Here is a 13,241-nt window from a genome sequence, read left to right as displayed (position 1 = left end):
AAAGGACGTTGTCTTCACTGTGAATAGTCACATGCTCAGGAGCAAGGTATGCTCTAGATTTTGTCACCGACTGACATTTCAACACTTACTGATTTAAAAATAAATCCTTCCCTTAATTTCCAAACTTGAAACACATTTTGCTTTTTTGTTGTTTTATTTTTAAATTTTTCTACGGTCATACTAATCTCCTGGAGGTTTGATTCTCTCAGGAAATGAGCTGTGCAGCTTTCAGTGAGATATGTCTACTCTAAACTCTAAACAAATGTTAGCTGTAGCCTGTTAGAATCACTCATAATTTAGAGTGTATTAAAATCAGTTGGCTTATTAAATAGGGTGATGTAATACAACACAGAAAACATAAGTTTTTCTTCTATTTAAATAACATTTTTCTTCACATTTGGTAGCAAAGCTCTCCTTCCAATGCCATTTGCATTGATGTGAAACTATTAGGAATTTTTAATGTGAACAATTTCTTCTGCTTTTTCTAATTTTATCTGCAGTTTTGGTGGGATTGCAGATCATTTCTTGCTACATGTAGCTAGTCATGATAGTTACTTCATATTATTTAGCAGCTATATCCTGATCTGATACTATTTTCCAAGATCTTTTCCTGAAAAAAAATCTTAGTTTTGGAAACAGCAGATGGGATGTAATTCATTGTTCCACTAAAAGGTTAGAAAACTTATCTTAAAAAAATTCTCTGGTAGTGGAGAAGAAGTGAAAATAAAGGTGGACTCAAGAGTAATGCAGAGGGATGTGTGCAGAAGGCTTAAGATTAAGGAGGAGAAGAAACTGGGGGAGTTATTCTAAAAGGCGTAATGAGAATGAAGCAACAAGACAGTGATGTACCTGTGCTGTCAGTGTGCATGGTGGGATAAAGAATGATGGGCTCCGTAGTGACAGAAATTAGATGGAAGCAAAGACAGTTTTCTGGTTGTGACGAGTCTTTCTGCTGCTTCTTTCTCTCTTTTTTTTTTTTTTAATGGCTTTTTTATCATGATGCAGTCCAGATCTGTCTCTGTTGGTGGCTTATTATGTTGTTGCACCAAAACCATAAAGTAAGATATTGTAAACTCGTTTATCTGTGTACAATTTCATCAAACCATCTTTTCAAAACTCATGAAGTATCCCAAAGTTTCTCTCCTGATTTCAACCCTGGCTAGAAAAAGCATGCGTGACACATAATGACAAGGGATCCCTTTTGGTCTCAGGTTCATCTCACTAGACAAACATCAGTCTGGCAGGCTGGAAGACAGGTGAGAAGGGAAGAGCATGAAACACATAGAAGTGTGCACCTGCACTGTCATTTAAAACCATTACGAAAAAGGGTCCCAGCTATTCCTGGGGCTACAATCCCTCACCCAGCTGTCATCAAACAGCTGATTTACTAGACAGGTCTAGACAGGACTGAAGCTTAAGGAAAGAGTTGAAGTATTTTTGCATTGCACATGGAGATCTGATTTCAACTTTAACTAAGACGCATGTAGCTGCAACAGCATAGACTAAAATTAGTTAGCAAGTGCCTGATGCCTGGTCTGTGCTACTGCAGTTACGCTGATGCTGTTGACTTTGCCAGCTTATTTGAGTGTAAGAGCGGCATCCCTGCCTTCTGATTTGCAGTAAGCAAACCCTTTTACAGAAAAAAAAAAAAGAAAAATCTCCAGACTGAGTCTGACTTGGGTAATTTCTGTGAGTATCTGCTTTGACCCATTGACTGGATCTCAGAAATCCACAGGCATGGTTCCCTGCCGTTTGGGTCTCTGTTAAGAGGCTTGCATCTCCCTTGATCCAGCACAGCAAACTGGCAGGGAAATGGGTCTGAGCTGCTGTACATTCAAGCATTTCAAGTCCTCTACTTGGTTGTCTGCAAGGCAGACATGCAGGTTGATCAGCAATATGGTTGAAGGGTTAATTAGAATCTATGTAACATCTCCCAGTGCTCCTTCCTCCCATCCTGTCCCTCTCCATAAACCTGTGTAGACATGTGGGTATGTTTTAGCATCAGTTGCTGTTCTGTTTTCTTCAAGTCATGTTTGTCTTCTAGGTCTGTCAGCGGAAAGAAGCTTTGTTCTACCTGTGGGCTTCCTCTTGGAAAAGGAGCTGCCATGATTATTGAGACACTTGGTCTTTATTTCCATATTCAGTGCTTCAGGGTATGTCTCTCGCTTTATTAAGGAAAATCTCAAGTTGAGGAGAGAGTATATTGAGGGTTGTAGATGTGAAATTGAAAGACACATGAGAGAGGACATGGGGATTTGCATGTTTGTTGTGTATGTTTGTGTGTTTGTTTGTAGAGAAGTGGAAGTAAGGCAAGTAATGTGTTATTTTGTTGTCAGACATGTTAACTGGACTAAACCCTGTGATTTAGCAAGCAAACTTCCTCCCTGTACAGAGGGAAGCATCATATAATTTTTAAAAATATAAAATCAGTTACCTTGTGATTTTTTTTTTTTCCAAAAACGTGGCCAGTCCCTGGCCATCTTTGATCTGACCCATGGTTGGAAAGCTTTGACTATGGAATGGACGATGTCTTCAACCTTTCACCAGAGCTCTCAGTAGAAATACTTCATGACTGTTCTTGAGTGTCTGAAAATAATGTTTTCCAGAGAACTCAGGAAGTGTCCATTTCCATTATCTCTGGCCCAGTTGGTTTTAGGCAATCATGAAGCCTTTTTTTGTTGTTTTACATCTTTACCCAAACTAAACCTCTGGCCTCTCTAAGCTTTGTCCAGCAAAAATGGGCCGGCTCCAGAATGCAACATCAAAATCAAATGTCCCTTAAAATCACTAGAGTTCACTTTGTGTAAGTGGAGACTGCTGAAATCCAGTCCTAAATACTGCTGGCTCTAAAATAAACCTGTCACTGATTTGCAGTGCTCCCGAGGAGTATGGGCTGGGATCTGGGGGTTATTTCTTTTCTCAGTGTTCCAAGAACTATTGAAACAAAAGCAAAAATTTGAGGAGATTTGTGGCAGATAGTAGGGCATGGTCTCTCTTACTTTCTCTTTTCTTCAATTGACAGTGTGGTATTTGCAAGGGACAGCTGGGAGACGCAGCAAGTGGGACAGATGTCAGGATTAGAAATGGTCTTCTTAACTGCAACGATTGTTATATCCGATCCAGAAGTAAGTACCAAACCCTGTCCAAAGGACAGTGAACTCTAATAATACTGTTGCCATGATTTCAACTGATGAGTTTTTCTCCTCCTGGAAGAAACATGCTCTCCCTTATGCCCAAATGGCTTTACCACTCAGGCACAGCTTCAAGGTGGGAAGGGGAGCCTTCCCATGCTGTTTTAATCATCCTTTTATATCAACAAAGGTTTTCAAGCCCATTAAACCATACCTAGAGGATCTCTGCTTATCAATACTAGACTTAAAGGCTGTTTCTGTGTACGACCTCCTACACTGTATGCACACGTTGTGTGTCCTGAAGGCTTGGATCTATCATGTCACATGAGACAAGGTAGATACTTGTACTAGGTCTAGGACTCTGGGCCTTGTTTGGAGACGTTCCCATTTTTTATGTCTCCAGGCTGAAATGGTCAAGGAAAATACTAGGAATATTCTGTAACTCAAAATAAATCCTTGTGGTGGTATCCCCAGACATTGTCTAAAGTGTTGCTTGCTACAAGTTTTGAAGAATGAGCCCAACAATTGCATGTCAGAAAAAAACTCTGATGCATTTTTCTGCCTTCAAAAAGTTATTTGAATGTCCTTCCTAGTCCTGGATTTCTGTGGCTGATACCAAATTGTTAGAGCGTTTCAGCTTCACCCTGATGTCACCAGTGATATGAGATGGGCAGTGCTCATGCTGGCTTTCTACTTTGTAGAAAAGAGTAAGACACAGGGAAAAAAAAAACAAACCAGGGGCGTATTTGTTGCCTTCCTGATACATGTTACTGTTCAGTATATTTATTGCCTACAGTCCTAACTGATAAGTGGAGATACAGACCTCTTTTCACTTACTATTTTGCTTCATCTCTCTCAAAAGCAGTGGCTGTAGAAATCCAGGAGTAGGGAAAGTACCTACCTACCTTTGCTAGCAGAAGAATAGATTATTTCTTTTCTTCTGGTGTTTCATGAGAGAGATATTTCTCCATCAACAGAGCTAGAGGGTGCTATTGTATAACCATTTGGTGGGGTTTTTTTGTTTTTTTTTTTAAGTCTGCTAAGAAATGTTAGCCACTTATTATTATTATTTATTTCACATATGACACATACAGAAATACCTTTTCCTCTTCACGCTTGATACTATAAACCTTCCTCATGTGAATGAGGTCCTGACCCTTAAAATGCACGGTTGCACATCCATCTTTACACAAAAAAAAAGAGGAAGGTGATAAAAGCAATATTTTCCTTTTCTTCATAATCCTGTTTGCTTAAATAAAAATTGAGGTCCCTTAAGGGTAGATGAAAGCTCAAAGAAATTATTTATCAGCTTATATGCTGTAGAAATCACCCCCTCCATCATCACTCCTACAGCAGCGGTGCTATAAAATGCAGTGCAGAGCTGTGCAGTGTTCGTGCAGTAAGATTTTGCATTCGTACATACCTAGCACAACGGTAACCAGGTCCATGACAGAGAAATAGGTTTTGAGGAAATATATGGTTCCTGAAGAATAATAGTGACAAGGGTTTGTCTTTTTTTTCCCACAAATTACCTCTTCCTGCAGTGTCCACTCCTCATGCAAAATCTAAAAATGTGATTTAGTTGAATTTCTTACACTGGCTCTTGTTGACAGTTTTGACAAAACTGGAAATATGGTTAGTTGCTCATTTTTAACTAGAATTTGACAGAAATGACTAGAATTCTCTGAAATGAAGAACAAACTGGTGCCACGTTAGTGTTTTGCCTTTCAGTTCTGGGAAGTCTGCTGCTAAATATAAAATCAGTTGCCTGATTGCACAGCTCGTACCTTCCTGCCCCTGCGGCTATATCTGAAAACCTGTGCAGCAGTGCGCACAACTGACGGTCTCTGACCAACCCAGAATTTATCAGTATTGTTTTGAGATGCTTATGGATGTTTTGGCTGCCAGAAGCTTATTTGAAACTGTGGATGATTCTGTTTCAAAATAAATTATCAAAAACCTTAAGAGAGAAAAGCATTAAATGTTATGCAGTGGTCCAGTGTCCAGAATATCTCTGTTTTTCAAATAAAAGTGAATGGGCTTTTATTGGTAGGTTACTTCTCTACAGTGAAACCTCACAAAGAAGGGAACTTGGTATTCAGTGTCAAACATGGAGAAAAGTTACAGATTTGAGCGTGCTGAAGTCAAAGGCAAGAAGTAAATTCATGAGATTCCCTCTATGGTGAACTAACACAAGGGCTCTGTATTACCACGTAACACAAACCAGGCATGGCTAAAGATGACTCATCAGTCCTTTGCTTTACTATTTTGCCACTGCAGAGCCTAAAAGCAAATACACTCACAAGCACTTTGGGAGTAAAATGAAGTAAAAGTGCATGCAGAATGCATTTGTCCATATGGAAAACATATTTCTACTGGAGTTGTGCTGAGTCCTTCCTTGCAGTTGGTGCCCCAGCTTTGCAGGAAGAAAGAGAAGCAGGGCACAAATGATGTCTATTTCCAGAGGTGGTTTTTTGAATTGCAGAGATCACATGAGGAAAAGCCTATGGCTTATGTATTTTTGTTAGAATTTGTGGACTAATGAGTTGGTTTTGTTTTGTTTTACCCAGCTGCTGGACAGCCCACTACATTGTGACATGACTTTCAGTCCTAATAACTTTCAAGAAGGAGCTCTCTTCTCATATGTATCGGCTGCCTCCAGACAATCACTTGTAAGAGCTTGAATCCATGGACATCACGGCTCTCATCCCATTTTAAAAAACTCATAAAAACGCTGTACCTGCTCCTTTAAAATGCAATATGTTGTTTTTCCCCTTAAGAAATGTGCAAAATATGTATGACCATATTTGGGAAGGTAAAGCCTTCCCAAAGTACTATAAAAAAAAAATCCCACTTTTCAGGTATGCTTATGATTTCCAGTCTGTTACCTTGTTCTTTGGAAAGTAATAAGAAAATAAACATGCAATAAAGCAGTTTTGTTTTAATATTTCTAGCAATTAAAAAGTTTAAGTTTACAGAACCTTTATAGAATATGCCAACTTGAGCTGAGAAGTAATTTTAAGATAGTATCTAATCAGTGCATTTGAAAAACTAAACATCACAGCACCACTTCTCTGTTACAACTGAAGCTATAACTTTTTTTATACAGAGACTAGTTTGATAATACATCCTGTAATTCTGAAGCATTTTGTGTTTATATTACCTTCAGTGGAGGGTAGGAGTTATACAAAGAAATTATTGCACCTTTAGCGATAGGATTTTTTTGTTTGTGTACCTCAAGTAATGTTCATGACTATAGCTTAATATTCTCTCAAATAAAAATTTCTTCATTAAACCTAAAGACTGTATACCGTTAACGACGGCAAGATTCCCATTAGGAGCAATCCTTCTTACTGAGTTCGGCAGCCCATGTTGTTATTAAACTCGATGAAGGGTGATGTGGGGGAGAGGCGGCCGAGTGGGCAGACGCGGCTGAATTGTGAGTCTCCGAGCTGTGGTTTGATGCTATGGTGAAGCTTTTCTCTTTGGTGTGTAATTTGCCCACGGATCGTCTGAGTTGGTTTGAGATCTGTTCGTCCCCTTGCCAACATTACGGTTGATTGAAATCTCATGCAGAGAAACACCTGTGGTTTGGGTGCCCTCCAGAGCAGGGAATTAAGCAGCCTTGAGATCATGTTCTCCATGCACTTCCCTAAGAAAGTCAGCAAAACCTGAGAGTGTGAACGGTGAGCAGGGAGGAGGCTGACAGCGGTAGACAAAAAAAACTTTAACTTGCCTGTGTTTGGGCCAGTTTTCCTTTGTGCTTTTTGATTAAGCGTGTGCTCCTTACTAAAGGGATCCAGCAGCTCGTTGAAACAGCAGTCAGAGCTGCGTCACTTTATCTACAATACACAGGCAAGGTTAGGGGATGTGTTGTAATTGTAAAACATCCTGGCACTTTTTGGTGAAGTTATTGGAAATGTCCCAATTTAGCAGTTCATGACGCAACTTAAAATGGAGGAAGAAATCTACTTATTCTGCCTTAAAACCATGATAAAACTAAATTAATAGAGATGTATTTTATGTATGTGCATATCCGTTGTCTTTCGATGTGTCGGGAAACAGAAATGAAGTGGTTATTAGGGAAGCAATAATTTTGAGTTGTTCTATAGCTAGCAACTATTTATTTAAACACTAGCCAGTTACTTGCCTGTGAGGTGCATACCCATGCAAAACTGCATGTCATTGAAAACCCATGTACAATGTTGTCGTTGGAGGACACTGTGACTGTCTGCTGGAAAGTTACACGTTACTTCCTCCAAATTGTGCCTTAGAAACTGCAAAGCTGTTGCACACAGTCAACAATGACTTATGGATGCAATAAATCCAAAAAGCTGAAGTTCTTCATGGGCTTCACCTGGGGAGTATTTTTAAAGAAAAAAATGAAAAAATCAGAAAAATGTTTTGGAAATAAAACAGTGATGTCCAATATTTTGATTAACCACCTGCATGATTTACCGTTAAAGGGTTTTTGATAACTAGGATGTTTACACTTTGCATGTGGTCATCATAACATTTTCCCCATGAATAATGCATTAACGTGGAAATTCAAGAAGCAGATTTTATAACCGACTTTGTACATATGTGTAATTCCATGTGCTGCATTAAGGAGATGTGAATACATGATGTCGGGCCTAATTTTTAAACGACACCATGCATGCTTGTGCATCTGTGTGGTATGAGTCATTAACTCCGCTTCACCCATGTGGTAGAGTTTAGCTGTGTAAATCAGTCCCCAGTGTACAAAAGGGTCGGTTTGTCACAGAGGGTAGGTCTGCTTCTCATTCATGTAGGGGTAAGTGCCAAAAGGCCTTAGGAGCATGGTTGGGACTAAAATGCATGGGCGAGGGGTGGGGCGGGGGCATGCGTCGCACTGCAGACACACCACTGGATCTCTGAAGCTGCTTAGAAGTTGATCCCAGTGTCTATCAATTAATAGTTTCACATATGCATGTTGTAGCGAAGTTGATTGTATGTAAAGCGAAGTGAAGCGGCGTTCTCAGACAACGATTTTTCCCCCTCATGAACATCTATTCACCAGCACAGAATAATTTTCAACAGTTATCCTAATTGTACTTTCCAACTGCTTATGTTTGATCTTGTACTTCCTTTGGATTCTTCATACAGGCTTAGATCTTTTTTTCTTTTTTCCTTTTTTTTTCAGTACAAACACATAAATATGATACATTTCTTATCAGGAACTTTAAGCACAGAAAAATAAAACGCTTTACTACAATTGAACTACAATGTAAATGTATCTTGCAAAAAAAAAATGATTTATTATTGCTAAGCAAGTAAAATGTATGTAATGGATTTTAGATGTTTCAGAATTTATTTAGCCTCCTGCTACTTCAGAGAACCTGAACAGGTGTCATAACCCATCTGTATTTCACAGCCCCATTTTCCATGGTGTATTTTTTCCTTACTCTTGCTATGTAGTGTTGTTGATGCAGTCCATCTGTAGTTTTCCATGAATGTTCTAAAGGTTGGTGAACCAGAAGGGGACCATCCTTACTTGCATGTCCACTCAAGGACAAGGATTGCTGTCCTAGCTGGGGCTAATGTTGAATAGCAATTATGCTAATCTTTCCTTTATTTTATTTATTCTAAAATGCCTCTGAAAATTAGGAAAACTTGTCTAAAATGCAACAGCTTTTATAGTAAATGTGTGTTTATAAATAAAATATTGATTACCTTTGGTGGTGTTGATTTTACTTATTATAACTAACTTCTCCTATCGCATGTGATGTGTCTGTGAAACTGGCTTGCAGAGTGCGTAATCCCTTTGGTAAAAGCTTCTACTTGACTGCGGTAGGCTCAGCTGAGCTATATTCCACAAAACTTAGTATATGAGATAAGACAGCTAAAAAGACATACTTGAGATGGGACAATACCCTGTGGATTGCTGCCGTAAGCTGTATTTCCAAGAGCATGTGTGGCTGTTGTGGTAAAAGACGAGCAGTGATGGCTTTCTATGAGTCGAACCCAAAGTCCTGAGAAGATCTTTCACTGATGTCAGTGGACTGTGGTTCAGACTTTGACTCAATAAAGCACTTTATGTACTGTGAAGCTAAATATGCGCTTGGTTAATTCCATTTCTGCATAGCAAAGATCCTTGAGTTTGTGCTTAATTACGCATGTACTGCAGTGTCACTGATTCTGGAATCTCGGCGAGTATGTGGCTTCACCAGTAACCAGCAGAAAGTTCACACAAAATTTTAAACTAATAACTGCCCCTTTTTTTTTCTTTTTAATTGGGTCTCCAGTGGATGACGAGTTTGGTTTTGTGCCAGAAGTGCATCTTGGCTGTTAGATGAGTCATGGGGAAGTACTGACAATTTAATTTTTCGAAAGCAGATTTTTATCCCGGTGTCTAATGGAAACGGTGGTGGTCTGACATTATTTCTACGTGTACATCTCTGGACAGCGGGCCAGCACTGCTCTGTGGTGGAAGGGGTACACTGGGCTTCCCAGAGGCAACGGTGTTGGCGATTGTGACCCTTATGAGCCAAGTAAAATGGTGGAAATCCTGGTATGATTTTTTATTATTTTTTTTATTATTATTATTTTCTGGTGAATGTGACCTGGCAGCTCTGACCTGCCCAGAGTCGTTTATGATCCTAAAGGGGCACCGGTGGGGGTGTATTCCACCAGCACTGATTTAATACCAAAATAATTCCACAAACCTTATAAAGGGGGAACTGTGTCACCTGCTCACCTCACCAGCACCTTCATCTGCAGGTGGCAAAGGCTGCCAGGAGGTCTCCTCCGCACCCCATCTGGGTGCCATGCCTCCATCCCTTCCCTTTCCCCCATCGCAGCCGGCTGGGACGAGGGCTCAGTTTCCCCCTCCATGCCCTTGCTCTGGGGTCCAGCTGATTCCCTTTATTTTGCTCTTTGTTTTCTCTCTTAGCAAGTGTTTTGGTGCAGAGATCATCAGCGAACACAGCCAGGCGCTGGTAGCTGTTGGAGGCTCTAGGCACCAGTGATAAATATCAGTAGCCTGCTCATCTCATCGATATTGATCCTTATCCAGACAACTCTTCCAGGGGATAGCTAAAAGCAGGCAGCTACCACTTTGTTCAGAAAATTAGTTTTAGGTACAGTTCTTGCTGCCCAGTTTCACAAAGATTTGTTCTCAGATGGATCCCCTTCCCGATAATGGGAACCTGGTTAAGCATTTACTCAATAAGCTTTCCGGAGAGGGGGCTTACCCTGCTTCCCCCGTCCCCCGCCCCGCCTTGTGTCTTCTCTCCTGAGAAGAGGCTGAGTGACTGGGGAACAAGACAACAAAATGCTTAGAGCCACGTCTGCAGTGACAATCAGAAGGGGCTGTGGACACTGGGACTGAGCAGATAACCACCACTTGGCTGGGAAAAAAAAGAAAAGATGCCAGAGAAATACATCTCCTATAAAGGCAAACAGGACTCCTATATACCTCTAAAAGCCTCCGGTAGGAATGTAATTTCATCTGGATTTCCTGATCAGGGGAAATGACTGAACTGGAAGCCGCTCAAGTTTTGCAAGCAATAAGAGCCCAAAACAGAGATAGAAAGTAACAAGGTGGGCCGTGACTCTTCTCATGGTACAGCGTGGGGTTGGTATTTTGGGGGAGATTCTGTTTTCTTGTTCATCTTTTTTATAAATAAAAATGTAGCATGAGTTTAACATGCAAGAGGGATGCTTACCCCTCTGCAAGGCGATAGCTGCTCTGTAGACCTTCCCGAATGCACCACGCTCTCTCATTATTGGAGCTCTCCTCCCCATAGCATATGGGATTTTAAGCCATTTAGGGAAAAAAAAAATCCATTATTTAAAGCAATCTTATGAGTCACTGTTAACTCATCCATAGAGTCCATCTGCTTCGCTGCACGTGATGCACTGCAAATTCTCTTAGCCAGTGCCACATCCATAGTCCACAGATGCTTTTTTTCCTAAGCAGGTAACCTGCTGCTTGAAACATGCTGAAGCCAGTTGTATGGGTCTACAAACTAAACCAAAATAAACAGAAATGCAAATCTTTCTGTGAAATAGTAGAACCTATCAAACAGAAAGAAGAAAACAAGATTTTAAAAGTTCCTTTTGCTTGTCACCTCTGAGTATAGACAAGAAACTAATGACAAGCACAGAAACAGAGATGTGCCATCCACGTACCTGGTATCTTCCCATGTTGAGTGTCAGAATAGAGCATTAAGAGCTGGGATGGAAAATGTCTCAGATGGTTGGGTCAAACCTTTTCTTCCGAAAAGGTAAGCACCGATACTGGCTGGCAAATGATGCTCATTCTGTAACACATCACCTAGATCTTTAAGCTTTTGCCTAGTCTCCGGTTTGCAGGAACCCATTCAAACATACTTTCCGTTCAATGCGCCTGGTACCTGACACGTTTCTGGTGGCAGGATGAAGAGGATCTCTGGCAATATTACACCTCCAGTGTGTGACACCCTGTGGGAAGCCCTGTTGCTCACCACAGTGTACTCAGACTTTGAGACTCTGCTAGAGAATTTTGCATGACCCTAAATACAGAACCATAGAATCATAGAACAGCTTGGGTTAGAAGGGACCTTTAAAGGTCATCTAGTCCAACCCCCCTGCGAGGAGCAGGGACATCTCGAAATAGGTCAGGTTGATCATACAGTTGCCTACTTCTGATGTTTTTATGTCTCTTGCAAGGATTGGTTCCATTAGTCTTTCAGCAGTTTCAAGAGCTGGCAAAAAAAAAAAAAAAGCATCATAAAAATAACCAAACTGTGTTTTCAGGACGTTCACAAATACACATTAGTGGAAAACAGCATGATCGTTAAATCTGTATTCCCAGCACAAAAATCACAAATGCGGCAGGAATAGCCAGGCTATTCCTATACAGGTTCAGCAGCGTAAACTATGAAGATCAACATTTTCTACAAATGAGAAAATTTCCTGTATTCAGTCCTAGCTGAGAGAGTACTGAACTATGTCTTGGGAGCAGACTTTCACAACAGAATAAAATCTCATGCCTGTATCTGGCACCTGAGGATGGGATGTCATGCACTAGCATGGCATGACACTTACAATTGCTGTGTCTCGAAGCATCCTCAGTCACTTAAAAGACGTATATTGGTATGAATATGAACCTTTATGGAATATATACTTGTAAGGACCCCTTTTAGATGCTAGTGGGGATAAAAAAGATTACAAACATATCAGGAAGGTTTCAGAAACAAAGTCAAATCTCTTCCAGCTCAGAAAATGAATGAGATGTAACAGACAAATGAGCTTTCAGCATGGACTTTCTATGTTGGACTTTGTGCTACTGTTTAAGTCTTAATTTAACGCTTTTCCTGACTGACACATGATGGTAACACTCAAACCATCACCAACCTGAGGGTGAAACTGAGCTCTATGAACTGTTCCATGGACTGACATATTGGAGGCTTTTTTTAAAAAAAATATATATATATTTGAATTTTTTCATATTTGGTGGAGTTTTTGGTGCCCTGCTTGGATCCTTGGGTTTGTGTTGGAACTGTTCTTGGTCAGAGGGCTGTGTTTGTGGTCTGCCCATTCCCCAGAGAGCAGGAGGCACCGCTTACAAAGTCTGGTGGGGGGGACCCTCACGTCCTGCAAGACCTGTTTGCCCAGCCACATGCCAGTTTGGCTTTAGATAAGTTAAGTGTGAAGAGAGAAATGTTAGGTGGAGCTGCGTAATGCATTCTGCCTTCTTGTTCTAACTATTCACAGGTCTTAGGCTGAGTTTAAAACCTAAGGATAAAAGGACCACACTCTACATGAAGAGGCCAGTTAACACCTGTCTTACCAGTAGTCCTAAATGTATTTTGTATCTTGTTGCTAGTTTGGAAAAGGTTGGACGACATTGAAAAGGGAACTATGACAAAGTGTGCTCCTAACTGATATAAGTGCAAGTCTGTTTCAATGGACCAAAGCTGAATTTTAAAATTAATTTGTGCCTCATAACACCGCTTTCGAACACACGTGTTTAGTGTGCATGTGCATGCTGACGGCAAAGCTGGGAGGCAGTGGCAGGGGCAAATCAGCCGGCTCCCCTCTCTGATCCATTTGCCTCAGCCAAACCTGTTTATCTCTCAGAGCATTTGTTACAGCTACACGAGG

The 13,241-nt window shown here is 40.6% G+C and overlaps 1 protein-coding gene across 5 annotated transcripts in view; it reads left to right on the top strand.

Moving 5' to 3' along the window:
- LIMCH1 (LIM and calponin homology domains 1) overlaps positions 1-8,829 on the top strand; it is a 179,540-nt gene extending 170,711 nt beyond the window's left edge. For all 5 annotated transcript variants that reach the window (XM_086746346.1, XM_086746345.1, XM_086746344.1 and 2 more), the window contains 3 exons: positions 2,045-2,153; positions 3,023-3,125; positions 5,702-8,829. In XM_086746346.1, coding sequence (XP_086602472.1) covers positions 2,045-2,153; positions 3,023-3,125; positions 5,702-5,727 — 238 coding nt within the window. In that variant the 3' untranslated portion in view covers positions 5,728-8,829. The remainder of the gene's footprint in view (positions 1-2,044; positions 2,154-3,022; positions 3,126-5,701) is intronic.
- Positions 8,830-13,241: the final 4,412 nt, after the last annotated feature.

This window comes from Chlamydotis macqueenii, chromosome 4, assembly GCF_036417535.1.
Source record: "Chlamydotis macqueenii isolate bChlMac1 chromosome 4, bChlMac1.mat, whole genome shotgun sequence".
Classification (NCBI taxonomy): Eukaryota; Metazoa; Chordata; class Aves; order Otidiformes; family Otididae; genus Chlamydotis; species Chlamydotis macqueenii.
Note: the sequence above shows the minus strand (reverse complement) of the source record. Positions and strands in the feature narration are given on the sequence as shown.